The sequence below is a fragment of the Monopterus albus genome, unplaced genomic scaffold (assembly GCF_001952655.1).
Source record: "Monopterus albus unplaced genomic scaffold, M_albus_1.0 scaffold359.1, whole genome shotgun sequence".
NCBI lineage: Eukaryota > Metazoa > Chordata > Actinopteri > Synbranchiformes > Synbranchidae > Monopterus > Monopterus albus.
In genome coordinates, this window is record NW_018128239.1 from 47,615 (window position 1) to 61,361 (window position 13,747).

Below are 13,747 nucleotides of genomic sequence, written 5' to 3' on the forward strand. Positions count from 1 at the left end.
CATATTCTTATAGGCAGAAGTACTATCTGCATTTCAGCATGCAACTAAAAACAAAAAAAGCTTTTTCCAAAAGAGATAATAACCTTTTTTTTTTCTGTTTTTGACATCTTTGTCTGTTTGGATGAAAAAAGACAAAAGAAGATATCTGTGATCAAAGAGGAAAAATAAGCAGAAAACAAAAGTACTGAACCAGCACCGCTTTGTTGTGTGACAGATTTTAAACAAAAGAAGAATGAAAGATTATTTCTGTATCCAAGGTCCTTCAAGCCGTCCTCAAAAGCTGTGCAAACTGTTCTGAATCGCTGAGCAACAACAAAAATGGTTTTTCAGTCACACAATGGCGAGCCTTCATAGCAACATAACAGCAAGGGCTCAGACAAAGAGGCTACAGTAGTCTGTCTGCTTGCCCAGCAGAGGACATGGTCACACTCAGACCACAGTGAGAAAACCACAGACTCTACTGTGCAATGTACAGACTGTACTATGACATAAATCTGGTTACACAGCCACACCAAGGGCACTCAACATCCCCAACATCCCCATGGGGGCAGAAAGCAAATCCCCAAAATGTGAATCATTAAATTTCAGGGGGAAGACCTGGTGTAAGGTTAGGCTAGTAGTGGTGTGTGTGTGTGTGTGAGTTATAAATAAAACCCTTAAAGAACAGCATAAGAAAGCAAAGTCAGATAGAAAAGATGATGACATCACAAGGAAACAGTCAGAGAGCAATCAAGGTATGAAGTCCCATTTTCAGCATCAGAGGAGGTGCAGGACCTATGAGGTGGGGTGGAAGTCTAGCAGCAGGCTGAGACAGTGCTTAGGAGTTTCCACACACACACATGCACAGCGGTCTTTGTGAGACCACTCCCTAGCCCCATAGCCTAACCTTCACCATCTCAGCGCGGTGTTTAACCCAGACCTAAACCTGATTCTAACCTGAACCCTAAAACTGCGACTTAACCATCAAACAGTCCCGTGAAGCTGTGTCATAATGTCCCTCACTGTCGTGGTATAAAACTCAAAACCGGTCCTTGCACTGTAGAGCCAAACAATTTCACACACACATGCACACGCTGCATTAAAAAGATATTAAATATCAAGCTGCCAAGTGGATGGAGTTACAAAAAAGAACAAAAACAAAGTTAAATAAGAAAACAGAGAGGCAGAGACACTCATCACCTCTCCCTCTGTGCTTTTCAGACCTGTACCAAAAACAATATTAAATCTGTAAAACAAAACCCCGGAAGGGAAAACACGCTGATTCACTTCACATGAAAGCACAAGTGCAAAACAAAACCAAGGAAAAATGGGTAGAGAATGTGAATGTGGAAAGTCTAAGGATTATTCCATCTCTGTTTGTGATTGTGGGGAATCTGAGCCCCTTCGAAGGCTCGCATCCCCCCACCCCACCGATCTCAGTATAGGTCAGGGCCTAATATATTAGTTTTTTACTGTGACTGCTGCTTATTTTGTCGTGGTTATTTAGCATCACAGAGAAATAGTTTAGGTTTTTGCATTGGAACCATAAGGTCTTGTCCAAACCATAAAAAACAGTCCCAGACCAAACTACTCAAAATAACACTGACAGGACTGTCCACATACTTTTGTGTTGTCTCTCTGATACACAAAAAGACATGTGCAACACTCCTCTCTTGCCTTCCCTTCCCTTGATCTGCAGCCAGGTGTCAGCCTGTCTGCTTGCCCGACTTCATGTGCACAAATGTGTCACCGCGTCCATCTGTCTCTGCTGTGCTATTCTGACTTTCGTCTTTTTGATCTGCTGTGTCAAAACATATGGACTCCTGGACCAGATTTGCCCCACACCCATCCCGAAGAAAACAATCTGCCCCGAATGTTCCGACGTGTTAGGACTCCTCACAAACACACACTTCTCCTGTTTGGTTCTTATAAATACCAAAGACATTCATCAGATAAAATGTGATGTGTTTTCACAGGAGGAATGTTCCAGTTATGATTACCAGTGTTTATACTCTTTCATTTTGTACACTGCTTCTTAATTTGATGCATTTCTTTGCAGAATTGAAGCTCATTTCAATGTGTGATATAGGACATGTTATTTTCAATACGATGCTTATGAGAGTTGGCTGCTTTTCTGAACAAAACCGGGTATCAGCCACTTGATTTACTCATTAAAAAGACCCATAAACAACAGGAAGGTTTTAATGTTCTGACAAAGAATCCAACATCCTGAGGCTTCCTGTTAACCTTCCAACACTTTTAAATACTTTAAGAGGTCTGTTCCCCCAGTTACAAGCCCAAAAAAAGTTCATTCTCAACCTTGGAAACAGACGAGGAAACTAAAACGTCCATATAGTAGGTCATTCAGGAGGTTTCATTCCATTCTAAAATTCCATCTGCCTCCAACACAATGTAGCATATGCACAAACATGTCAATGGAACTTTGTCTGTGGTGCTCAAAGCAGTGTAACTAGACACTGTAGCACTTGGGGAAACTGAAAAACATTATTATTTTTTTTTAAGTGTACGGTCCCTTTAAATACCATTTCAAAGCATCAGACACTGAGCACAAAAAAAGAGATTAGAGACTTGCACTTGTTTGGGCAACACTTGTGGTTAGTAACACCAACACTTTCCAATCAGTGGTGAGGCATCGTTGCAGCTGTCGCAGCTAACAGGACTGCTCAACTTGCGGAATGCAAATGCTCTTCGCAAACTTGTATGAAGAGAACAGCAACAACTAAGACGACAACAGCAGCAGCTGTCTGTTTCTCCTGTCTGGCAGGCAATTCGTTCTTCTAGATTTGAGAACTTATTTATAGCTATAAACTTAGAATATATGAGTTGATTGGTCAAAAATAAGGAAAACATAGGCTTTTTAGTATCAGAACAATACATTGGCACTCGTTCATAGCAATCCATTTTCCAGGCCCACATAAGAACCACAGCAGTACACCCTCCTGCCTTCGGTTACCAGTCTGACAGCTGCAAAGGTTTCTTGGAAAAGATCAAGGGATGGAAGCCACAGAGTTGGCAGCGGGGGTCAGAGCTATGATGGCATGTAAGGCGGGTATACAGGCAGCTGCTCTCCAAGCACACCAACAGACGAAGGGGTGGGGGGATATCATTTACTGAATCCCGCAAACATGTGTTGGTAATCAGTGTGTGCTTAAAGTAGGGTTGCACCGATTTGAAGGCTGAAAGGGATCGTTTTAGACTGATAGCATGTGACTTTCTCTTTTTTTCTTTTTGTCATGAGATCTGGTATCTTTAGAGCTGTGTCAATCATCACATAAATCCCACAGTGAAAACAGCATGAGGAGCTTTGTCAGGTGTGAGAACACGACCATGATGATGTCATCGAGGTTACCTCAGCTTGGGGTTTGAGACTACAAATTTATAAGTTGTGTTACAAACTGGAGGCCTGGATTTGATGGATAAAAATATTTACCACACAGGGAAGGTGAAGCAAAAACATGCTACTGTGGGAAACGGGGGATTCACCGGGGAGGATATCTGACCTCTCGGCCTCTGCTACACCAATTTTGTGCTTTCTTTTTAAAATCTGTGTCTTGTGAGTAGCATTAAAGAAGTGCAATACTAAATCACCGGTGCAGAAATCGAGGGCAAGAAAAATCCTCATGAAATTGAACATTTTTTGAAAATACATTGTTTTAAGGGAGGGTAACTAATAAAGTGCATACTAATAAACTACTAATACATGTACTGTAGCAGACAACCTGCGCACAGAACAATGTATAGACTGTTACTAATATTAATAACTGAGAGGAAGTAAAGACATCACTGAGCTGTTTCCTAGCAACAAAATTCCAAAGCTGTTTGCAGCAGCATCACTCCGTCTTGTTTACAATTTTGTGTTTTACACTTGATTTATTCCCTCTGTTCCAATCACCTGAAGCACGCAGCCATGTTTACTGCTGATTGTTGGCAGAGTGCCTGGGAAAGCCAGATCAAATTAAAAGGGCAAAGTATGTAAAGCTGGTAAAATGTTTGACACTGCTCTAAAAATGTTATTCTGTAAATAAACCCTAACAGCTTCAAGACTGAGCTATGCTGTGTTTATAGGCTGCAGCTCATTACTGTTCCATTAGCTTTGATCATGACAAAAATGACAGCAGGCACCAGGCCAGCGCTGCGATTAGACAAACAGTCGACTAGACATTAAAGTGACAGGTGTGTTTAAGTGCTGTAACATCTGCTGAGTGGCTATAATCTGCTGCGTCCTTGAGCAAAACACAGCTATCAGGACATCAAACCCTTTAAATCCATTATAAGCCCAGCAAGGCAGCACAAACACAGCTCTAGTCGCTCAACATCACAACCTCATTTTCAATTAAACCCTCACTGGTTTATAGATTTCTCTTTACAGGGATGAAAGCTGCTCCCTTCATTTGGACAGAATTCATTTCATCACCACGAAGACTTTTTCTCATCAAAGTGGAAAAATCAAAACCGTTCGCCTGTGCTTATTACCTCCCTCCTCTCCCATGTGCCGCTGCCGCACTTCATTCGACAAGGCTGTCACCGGGAGTGACAGCGGAAGGATTATTTCTGAAATGTCTCTTTTACGATTCGAGCCTCCATTCATCGAGTCTTGGCTTTCTTTGAAACAGAACGCTTGGCTTTTCTTGTTGTCCTGTTTTTTTCTCTGTCTAAAAACAAACAAACAAAAAATCCTATTGATATTCTTGGCTTATATTTTTTAATTAAAGTTTTTTTCCAGCTTGTTGTGATGGGTCAGCCATATCAACAAAATACACAAACTACAAAATATTTTTTTTCCTGAAAATGACTGACCGTTGCATTTTTATCCAGATCAAGTTGCCAAGTAGAATTAAGCAGAACACAGTTTTGTGATTTTGTGAGTCATCCTCCCTTTGCACTCCCTCGCCTCATACTACTGGTCTGCTGTCTTGGTCGATGACCTCAGGCTGCTAGGGATCTTAGGAATTCATCAAGAGGATCATTGCCATGGAGACAGCGGGGCAACAAACCCAGTGAAGTAACCCTGGCTTGTCTTTCAGCAGGCCAGACACTGTTATTGGGCATGAGTCACTGTGTCTGTTGCTCTCTCTCACACACACACACACACACAAATATGACTCTCAAAGTGTGTAGCATACATACAGATATGCAAACACACTGTTCACCAGATGTGCAGCCTCACTACATCAGGTGGAGAGTTGGGAGCAAACTTTGCAGAGCTTACACACAAACACACACCCAACCCTTGATGAGACTGAACCGCCGCCCCCTTGTGACCCTTTTTCTGAAATGATGCTTGTTATGTGAAGATGAAGGTGTTTTTCACTGAAGAGACAGACAGAGTGAGACTGCACATGGTTGAAATATGAGGCCATGTAGTCAGAGTGTTTGTTTTTTATAAATCAAATCAGATGCTTTGGTCAGTTTCTGCTCAGATCAAAAAACATTCATTGATGTTATAAATGCTAGAAACAAAATTGCCAAAAATGCAGTGATTTTTGCAGAAAATCATCCACAAACATCTCTTTTGGATACTGTAACTTCCTGAATTCATCTCTAAAATAAACAAGACCCAGGACTCAAGATGCCTACCCCCTCATTTTTGTTTCATCAGTCATTTTCAAATCAGTGCCTTCAAAAGGCCCAACATTGAATTCAAGAACAATAAGTGTCATCCAGCATTGTTGTCATCTGTTCTGGAACCTCACATTAAATCCTATTTAAAGTTCATTTCTCTGCATCCCCTCTTGGTTTGGTCCAGAGTTTGGCTCTCATCACTGGTACCAAACCCCTAACAGCTGCTGCTACAGACCACGCTGCCACTGAGGCAGCACCAGAGACCCGACACAACTGTCAACTGGCTAATCTGATTTTCCCACCATGTGCTCAGAGCCATGACGTGCCAGCATAGAAATGCACTGAGGGACACAAACACCAGTGCCTGTTTAACAAAATCTCAGGATTGCTATTGATTCAACCATCAGCCAGACATTTTGGGGTTTTCGCCGAAAACGTTACGCAAAATGACTAAATGATAAGTGAGGAGGTTTTGGTTCGACGCCTTACCAATGGGCACTTTAAGCAGGGTGAAACAAAAGACCATGGACAAAAGAATACAAGACATCAGACTTGTGCCTTTACATTTCAGCAACTCAACATTAAGCTTCCTCCCCAAAACCTGTAATTTCTCTTGAGGAGCTGTTCATTTTGAAACTGTAATGAGCCTGAAGTTGAGGTGAACAGTATCTGTAAACCCAAGAGGAGTGTTTAAGAAGCAGATGGTGGGTGCAGTCTAACTGCAATTGAAAGAAAAAATAATCAAGCCATTTGTTTTGGCAGCTACATGTTTAGCTTCCACAACTTCTCCTTAGTATCGTTAATATTGCTGCTATGATTTCCTTATCTTGACAAGACCATAGTCCAGCTCCTCACCGGCCCCAGTTCACGTGACTCACACCCACACACACAGGTTTGCTTGCCAAGATGTCCACAGCAGCACGAACCTATGCCAAACAATTTGGGGTGGGGATGTAGCTGCATCAACAGAGGTCTACGACGATGTGAAAACAAGAAGCATGAGCGCTCACGACTAATGTTCAGACGATAGTAATCTGTGGGCAGAGGGAAGGTATCGCCATGGTAACAGCTGCCCTGTCCTGTAGAGACAGGGGGGAGAAATGAGGCAGAGAGAAGATAAATACATCCCTATTTGTCAAATGGGGAATTCTTGTGAGGATTAAGAGGAAATGCATACACACCCAAAATGGAGTGTTAGCCATGTAACTGTGTGCGTGTGTGAGAGAAAGAGTTAAAGAAAGTGTTACAGATATTAAAACATTTTGACAGAAAGAGGAAATATGTGGTAGAAAGAATAACTAAATTGAAAAGAGAGGGAAATGTGCCTTGGTAATGAGGACTAAGCGGAAACACACACAACAAAAATAGCGAAAAGTGCAGAGGCATAAAATAAAAAAGAACAGAAGAAATACAGAACAAGCTTGGAAGGGTCGTTTTCAGAGAGTGGGTGACTGACAGCCAAGCAGGAACCAGAATATTTAACCAGGGGGCCCTACAGTCTGTGTTGGCCTCGTCTGAATGCTGCAGCTCCTGGCCTGATGTGAACCCACCCACTCATCTTAACAAAACCCATCCCGTATCGGTTTTTCACACACTTCAGTTTCCAAGGAAACAAAGTCATCTCAGCTGCTGGACAGACACGAAACTGAAGAGTGATCTTTCCTAAACTACTCTCCACTGTTCTCATTGGCCAAACAATAACAGTGTCTTGAAGGGAATCGGCAGGGCAAGATTAATTCAGAGCTGTCTGTGAGCGCTGGGGGACACGTTCTGCACATTCATCCCCGCAACACTCATGCGTCAGCAGACGAGGTGAGAAATTGAACGTCAAGAGAGCCTCCTGTTCTTTCCTTTTCATCACCTCGTTATCCAGCCTTTTTCTTGCCTTCTGTCTCACTTGCGATGTTTTCCCATCTCACACTCTTCCCCACCCTCACCTGATGTTTCTGTTTCCTTGCTAATCTTGTGCCCCCTTCACAACCTAAAACCTCACAATATGATGCAAAGACAAACCACACACACGCACGGTGCGAGTATGTGAATGAGCCTATACATCTTTCATTTGGTGGCAGGTGCTCCGCTGTGGTTTAAATAGAACTATAATCTTACACCGAAACCCAGAAAAACCTTAATATCTGAATGTGTTTGTTTCTGGAAGGAGGTCATCAAATATAACAGGAAGACAACAACCAATCTGTAAACTTTTGTAAATGCACATAAAAGCAAAAACACAGTCCTTCACTTCCAAGTTTCTCCTTTCCACAGGTTTCACATGCCTGAAAAATTCTCTGGAGTGGACCTTTCTCTCAGACAGGGGCAGGGTGACAAAACTGATAGCTTGCCCCCCCCCCAAAAAAATAGAGGAATGAGGAAATCATTGTTTTTGTTCACCCAGTGGTTGTATCCTCTCAAAGCTCGTTCTGTAAATCCATCCCTTTTTGACTCCAAAATAATGATTTTTAGGAAACTTTAAATCCCTGCAACATCAGTGCTGCCTGATGGAGATATATTTAGTATCACTCCAGTGAGAGATGTACTTCATAAAAAAAAATCCTCTACCCGTTCCGGTCCCCCCCCCCCCCAAACTCACACAGGCCCTACTAGTTTCACTAACTATTTCCCAGACTTTGGTAAACTGTAAGGGTTCTCCAAGAGGTAGCGGTACCTGTCATAATTCTCTAGCATGTGTTTGGGGGCATACATGTGCTCCTTGGGGTCCACGGGGGGATATTCCTGCAGGGAACCATCAAACCACCCCCCTGTCTGGATTAGCTTGCGGATGTACTTGAGGCTTCGCTTTTCTTCATAGTCACCCCATCGTGGAAAGTCTCCATTCTGCGCTGACACCAGTTTGAGGTGGATCCCGTCTGGTGTGAAGCACCAGGAGCAGTGCCACCCGGCAAAATGGAAGGGGCTGCCCAACGACCACTGCATCACACCATTGTCTGTCATATTTTTGTACTTGCGAAAGCCCGGCATGGTGTAGTATTCTCGACGGCGCAGTTTGATGCCATCACCATCATAGACATTGTAGAGCATCCCCACTGTGCTGCCGGAAACCACCTCTAGAGAACCAAACTGCTTCCAGAAGAATCCATACAGTGACTAAATGTGGAGAGAGGAAAAAAGAAAATATAACCATAAACAACATGATAGTGTTTTCAAAAAAAAGGGGCCAGAGTTAGAAAGTTGCTACAAGAAAAAGATAATTTCATACTTCACACAGCAATTCACAGAAAACAACTTCTAGAAAGCTAACCAACTATATATATATTGTAATTCACTATATATATTTTTAAAATCAGTTTTATAAAATTCGTATAGGAGCCGGTATTGAAGTCAAGGTACCAGTATTGAAAACACACACAAGCTGACATGTTGCTGCTACCTTTCGCATGTGGATGGCGAAAGGTTCTGTCCAGCCATCGAACAGTTTGAGGAACAGGATGCCCTCATGTGCTGGGATTTCATCGGCATCGTTGATGATGAAGACGTCGTCCGGCCTGACGCCCACCACTCTGGACATGCCATTGCGTGTCAAGAAGGTACGCAGGTAATCATCAGCGATCCAGCCGTCCTGTCGGCCACCCTCTGGGAAGTGGTTGAGGAACACGTACAGGATCTTGTGACGTACGTAGTTGTACGTACCATTGAGAAGAAGCCGCAGGAAACTAGAGAGGTTACAGACATTATGCTTCTAATTTAGGGGAGTATTTCACGAAACATTACAGTTCCATTAGTTCATGCATTGTTACATTCAAGGTTCAAGGTTCAAAGGACCATACCAGGGGGCATAGGCATCATTACACCCCTTTTACTAGGGCATGTTCCCAGCACTGATCTGTTGTGTCCTAGTAAAAATATTAAAAAAAGATTACACATTTGAGTTTTAACAGGCTCCTGTATTTGGCAGTTGATTAATTTAGATCAGAGAGATGACGGTGAGAGAGGTAAGACCTGGCTATAGTTAGTAGGTAACCAGGCGTGGCTGTTGAAAGCGAGTTAAATTAGAGCTCTGTACATCAGTGCATATGATCAGTTAGACTACTCTTAAAATGCTATTTGTCAACATGAAGTGAAATTAATGCCAGATACATTGCATAATCCATCACATGCTTTGATGTTCTTGTCATAGAGTCCAAATAATGTTTGTTCTATGCATTTTTAATAAACTGGTGAACCCGAGGCAGGAAAGGAAAGTGTAGGGGAAGCTGTGCAGGGAGACGGGTATGGGACCACCAGCCATTGGAGAATCGATATGTTATGTGGCCTTATGAATTACAAAAAAAGCGTAGATTGTGTTTTTCTTTAAATGAGTTATCGCTAGATTAACTTGTGAAAGTTTAAATCTGACAAATCAAACTGGGGCTGCTTGATAATGTGAGATGCAGAACAATCCAAGGAAATGTCCAATACTTTCTGTTCTTAATGCATGTTGGAAGAAATATTTTCATAAAAATTATATCTCTACTACTCTTACTAGAAATGAATATATTTCATACCACAGATAGTAGTTTTGTAAAGCATAACTTTTTGGATGTATTTTCCTTTTTGCATATTTCTTAAAGTCTGTTGATAAACCCTTAGAACCCAGATGTGTTACATCACCCCTCACAGCATTCCGTTTGCATTTTTTGGTCAACACAACACTATCATTGCATAGTAATACAGTACAAACTTTTAAAACTAATCTGCATTTAAGGGGTGTGTAACCATTGGTGGCCCTGTGGAGCAATGTACTGAGGCATGGGTTCAACTTAGGTTTGCATCTCAGTGCTCCTACCGCACTGATTTGACAGATGGTGCTGAGAAATTATGCACTGGCAAACGGCAGGACAGAGAACAACTGCAAGCCCTTAGAAGCAAAGCAGCTTTTAACATATAAAAAAAACTGGATATGCAAATATATTATGAGGTACTGTAAGGTAGACATCCAACATATTTGTTGGACCTCAGTGATGCACACAAAGCATTTTGGTGAGAAAACACTGAATGTAAACACAACTTTAACCGTTTACAAGAAAACTCCAAAGGGTACTTTTTAAATCACAGTACCAGTGCTTGTTATTTATTGGTATGGATTACACAACTTTAACACATTTCAAAAGTTAACTGATTTCCCCACAGGAAAAATACACCCAAACTGTTGGCAAACAGTGCATGGTAAAGGTAACAAAGGTCCTGGTTTGACAGATTATGCCTTTCACTACAGAAAACCCAGTGCCCATACACCAAAGAACAACTCAATTAACCTGCTGATATGCAAAAGAGGGTGTTCACCGAGTGTAGCTGTTTTCATGCCGTGTCACATTCTATGATTAAACACACCAATCTCTCCTACCAAGGCTGTACGCAGAGTCAATCATGTCGCTCTTGTCATAATCTGCTGTAAAATTGCTCCTGGGGTATTTCATGCTGTTGCCAAAGGAACTTCAGTGAAATTCTTATTCGGTGCACTGGCACTCAAGAAGCGTGAAGGTTGGCTGTAACCTAAGACTGCGAGCTGTAAACAATAACTTCCCATCGCATTGGCGAGTGTCCCAATTGGGAAAAAGGTTCTGATTTTGTGGAACTTATGCATATTGTACTGAATATTTATGAAAACAGGATAACTTAGGCATCTCCAGGTTACAGGGCCTCAAATAAACTCTTAAGATATTGGTATAGTATGGCCACTGTTCTATATTTATACTACTCTCATGACTGCACCGATGGCTACAGTGCAGCTCAGGTGAGGATTACACATCTTGCTTATAATTTCACACACAAACACCAATCCAGAAACGTGTCTTACCTCAGAGGCCGTTTGTCTCCATAGGCAGTGAAGTTGGATTCACATACAAGGAACAGATCAACGGCTGGAGCGAGTTCGTTAAAGCGTACGTGTAGCAGGTCAAACTCATGGTTAACGTTGATTGCATTTATCACCCTTCGTGGGCGCTTTCTGGGTCTCAGCTTATCCTTATTGGGCAGATTGGAGTGGTACACCATGGTGGGAACCCCGCAGTGTGGGCCGTGCCATCCTGGCCGACACATACACTTAAACAGTTGATCCCCTTTGTCCTGCTTTAATTCCAGAGGCTTCCGTTGCACAGCAGCCCCAGCTTGAGGACCTTCTGCAGCTTCATTGGCCCCTTTCTGAAGGTACTCCTTTGTCCCCTGCTTAAAGCACCAGCCATTTTCAGTTTTAAAGAAGTAAGACGTTTTGTCCTCCTCAAGCTTATGAGTGCGGGTATGGAGGTCTCCCATGGATTCTTCGGGATCAGGCAAGTGATGAATGGGGATCACCACCTTGGGCTTTTTTCTGGTAACCGGGCCCTCAGGGAGGTGAGGCCCGGCAGGTTGAACTTTGTGGCTGGCGTTCCGCTTCAACTGGTCTTCAGCTCTCTCCTAGAAAGCAAGACAGACATGGGAAATGGTTAACTTCCACCTATAATAAATACAGTTTGTACACTTCAGTGTCATGAACTAAATCGTACACTTAAAACAGCATGAAATTTAGGGTTACAAGTTGCACATTTTGAGAGCAAAATACAAATGGCTCTGTACCAAAACAAACATGGTTTGAGTTTCTGACCCCTGTTCTTCCAGTGGTTCATATATAATCATGTAACAAAACTTTATATGGCTGTTTTGTCCTGCACCAGATGGTATGAAACTGTGAGACAAGCTTTGACATGGCTGTTGTATTACACTGAACGCACAGCCAACATTTACCTGAGTGTCTCCCATCTGATTCTCCTCTGGTTCCTCCCAGGACTGAGGGGGTGCCAGCTCCTCTCTCAGTCCTACGTTGCCAACATTCCCAGCCTCGCCAATCATGATTTCATTCCCCATCTCTCCTTCACCACCTCCATTAACATCTGGCAACTGGCGAATAATTTGTGGGGGCTGGGCCTCTTCTTGGAAGGCGGGGCTCAGAGGGGTGGTGGCCACACCTTTCTCCCTCCAGAAGAAGCCGGTGACCATGATGAAGGACTTGATGTTGGGGTACGGAGCGGAGAGCTCGCGCAGCACGGAGACGTAGAGGATGGCCTTGTAGTAGTGGAGGAAGGAGATGACGCACAGGCCTACCGTGCACAATAAGAACACCCTGTGCCGCCTCATTTTCATCCTGAAATAGAGAAAGGAGGAGGCGGATGGGGATGGAGAGAAATGAAGTGCAAAATGAAGTCAGTCTGACTAACAAGATCAAAAAACAATTTCCATTTTGTAATAACCTATTTCCATTTGCAGTATTTACAGCTGTGGGTGAACCTGCACCTGGTGTTCCTGAGTTGTTTAAAGAAATAACAAAAGGAAAAAGAAGTAAGAGCCACGAAACTGCATTTTACCCTTCAGTGCAACAATGCTGTTGTCTTCTCCTTTAACTACAAGAAAGCAGCCAAAGGGGTGTAAAAATACCTGTTATTAAGGAAAAAAGGTTGAAACTATGAAGATTTTAATTGATGTTTGTGACACAAGGGACCTCACGGATACAAGCTCTTTGTACACAGGCAATGAAATTAGCTTGATTTGATTAGGGATTCAAATATGAGACTGAGACATTGTAAGGCATGACAACAAGGCACCTGTGGCTCAGGAGGTAGAGTGGTCATCCCCCACCGGGAGGGCGGCAGTTCAATTCCCATTCTCACCTTGAACAAGATGCTGAACCCCAAGTTGCTGTTGTCAAAGAATATTTGGTCTCCAGAAAACAGAGAGCTGATCTACTGCACATTTTTATGACATATTTTAAATCTTTGGCCTAAAGCAAATAGCAGGTATTTCAATTGGTATTCAAATCTAAGTCAAGTGTCAAGAATTTCTGAATTGTCGAGTTAAACCTGAGGTTCACAGATTTCTGAAGTGCCTCTGACCTGAGGGAGAGTTGCAAGAACTGCAGAAGTGCAGTTGTGGCAGGAATACATGACTATATACTGTGAAGACAGAAATATAAATACTCCAGCTTCTCAATACACTGCTTCTTCCAAATATAAATTAAGCATATAAAACCTAAGTTGACAGAAACACAATGGCAAGAGAGGAGAGGATGCCAAAGAGGAGGTGATGGGAGCAGAAGGAAGAAAAGGAGATGTCAGTGTAAAGGAGGAGACGAAGTGGAGGCTGGTGATGTTTGGTGTATTACTGAAGCACTGCGCCACCTCATCTCCCACTGCCACGTCCTCTCTGCAACCAACTTAAT

General features: G+C 42.7%; 1 protein-coding gene across 2 annotated transcripts in view; it reads right to left on the reverse strand.

Annotated features, from left to right (window-relative positions):
- Positions 1-8,138: 8,138 nt before the first annotated feature.
- Positions 8,139-13,747, reverse strand: part of mgat3b (beta-1,4-mannosyl-glycoprotein 4-beta-N-acetylglucosaminyltransferase b) — a 59,092-nt gene continuing 53,483 nt past the window's right edge. For both annotated transcript variants that reach the window (XM_020625569.1, XM_020625570.1), the window contains exons 2-5: positions 12,280-12,676; positions 11,357-11,952; positions 8,951-9,233; positions 8,139-8,667 (exon numbers count right to left, since the gene is read on the reverse strand). In XM_020625569.1, the coding sequence (XP_020481225.1) occupies positions 8,176-8,667; positions 8,951-9,233; positions 11,357-11,952; positions 12,280-12,676 (1,768 nt within the window). In that variant the 3' untranslated portion in view covers positions 8,139-8,175. The remainder of the gene's footprint in view (positions 8,668-8,950; positions 9,234-11,356; positions 11,953-12,279; positions 12,677-13,747) is intronic.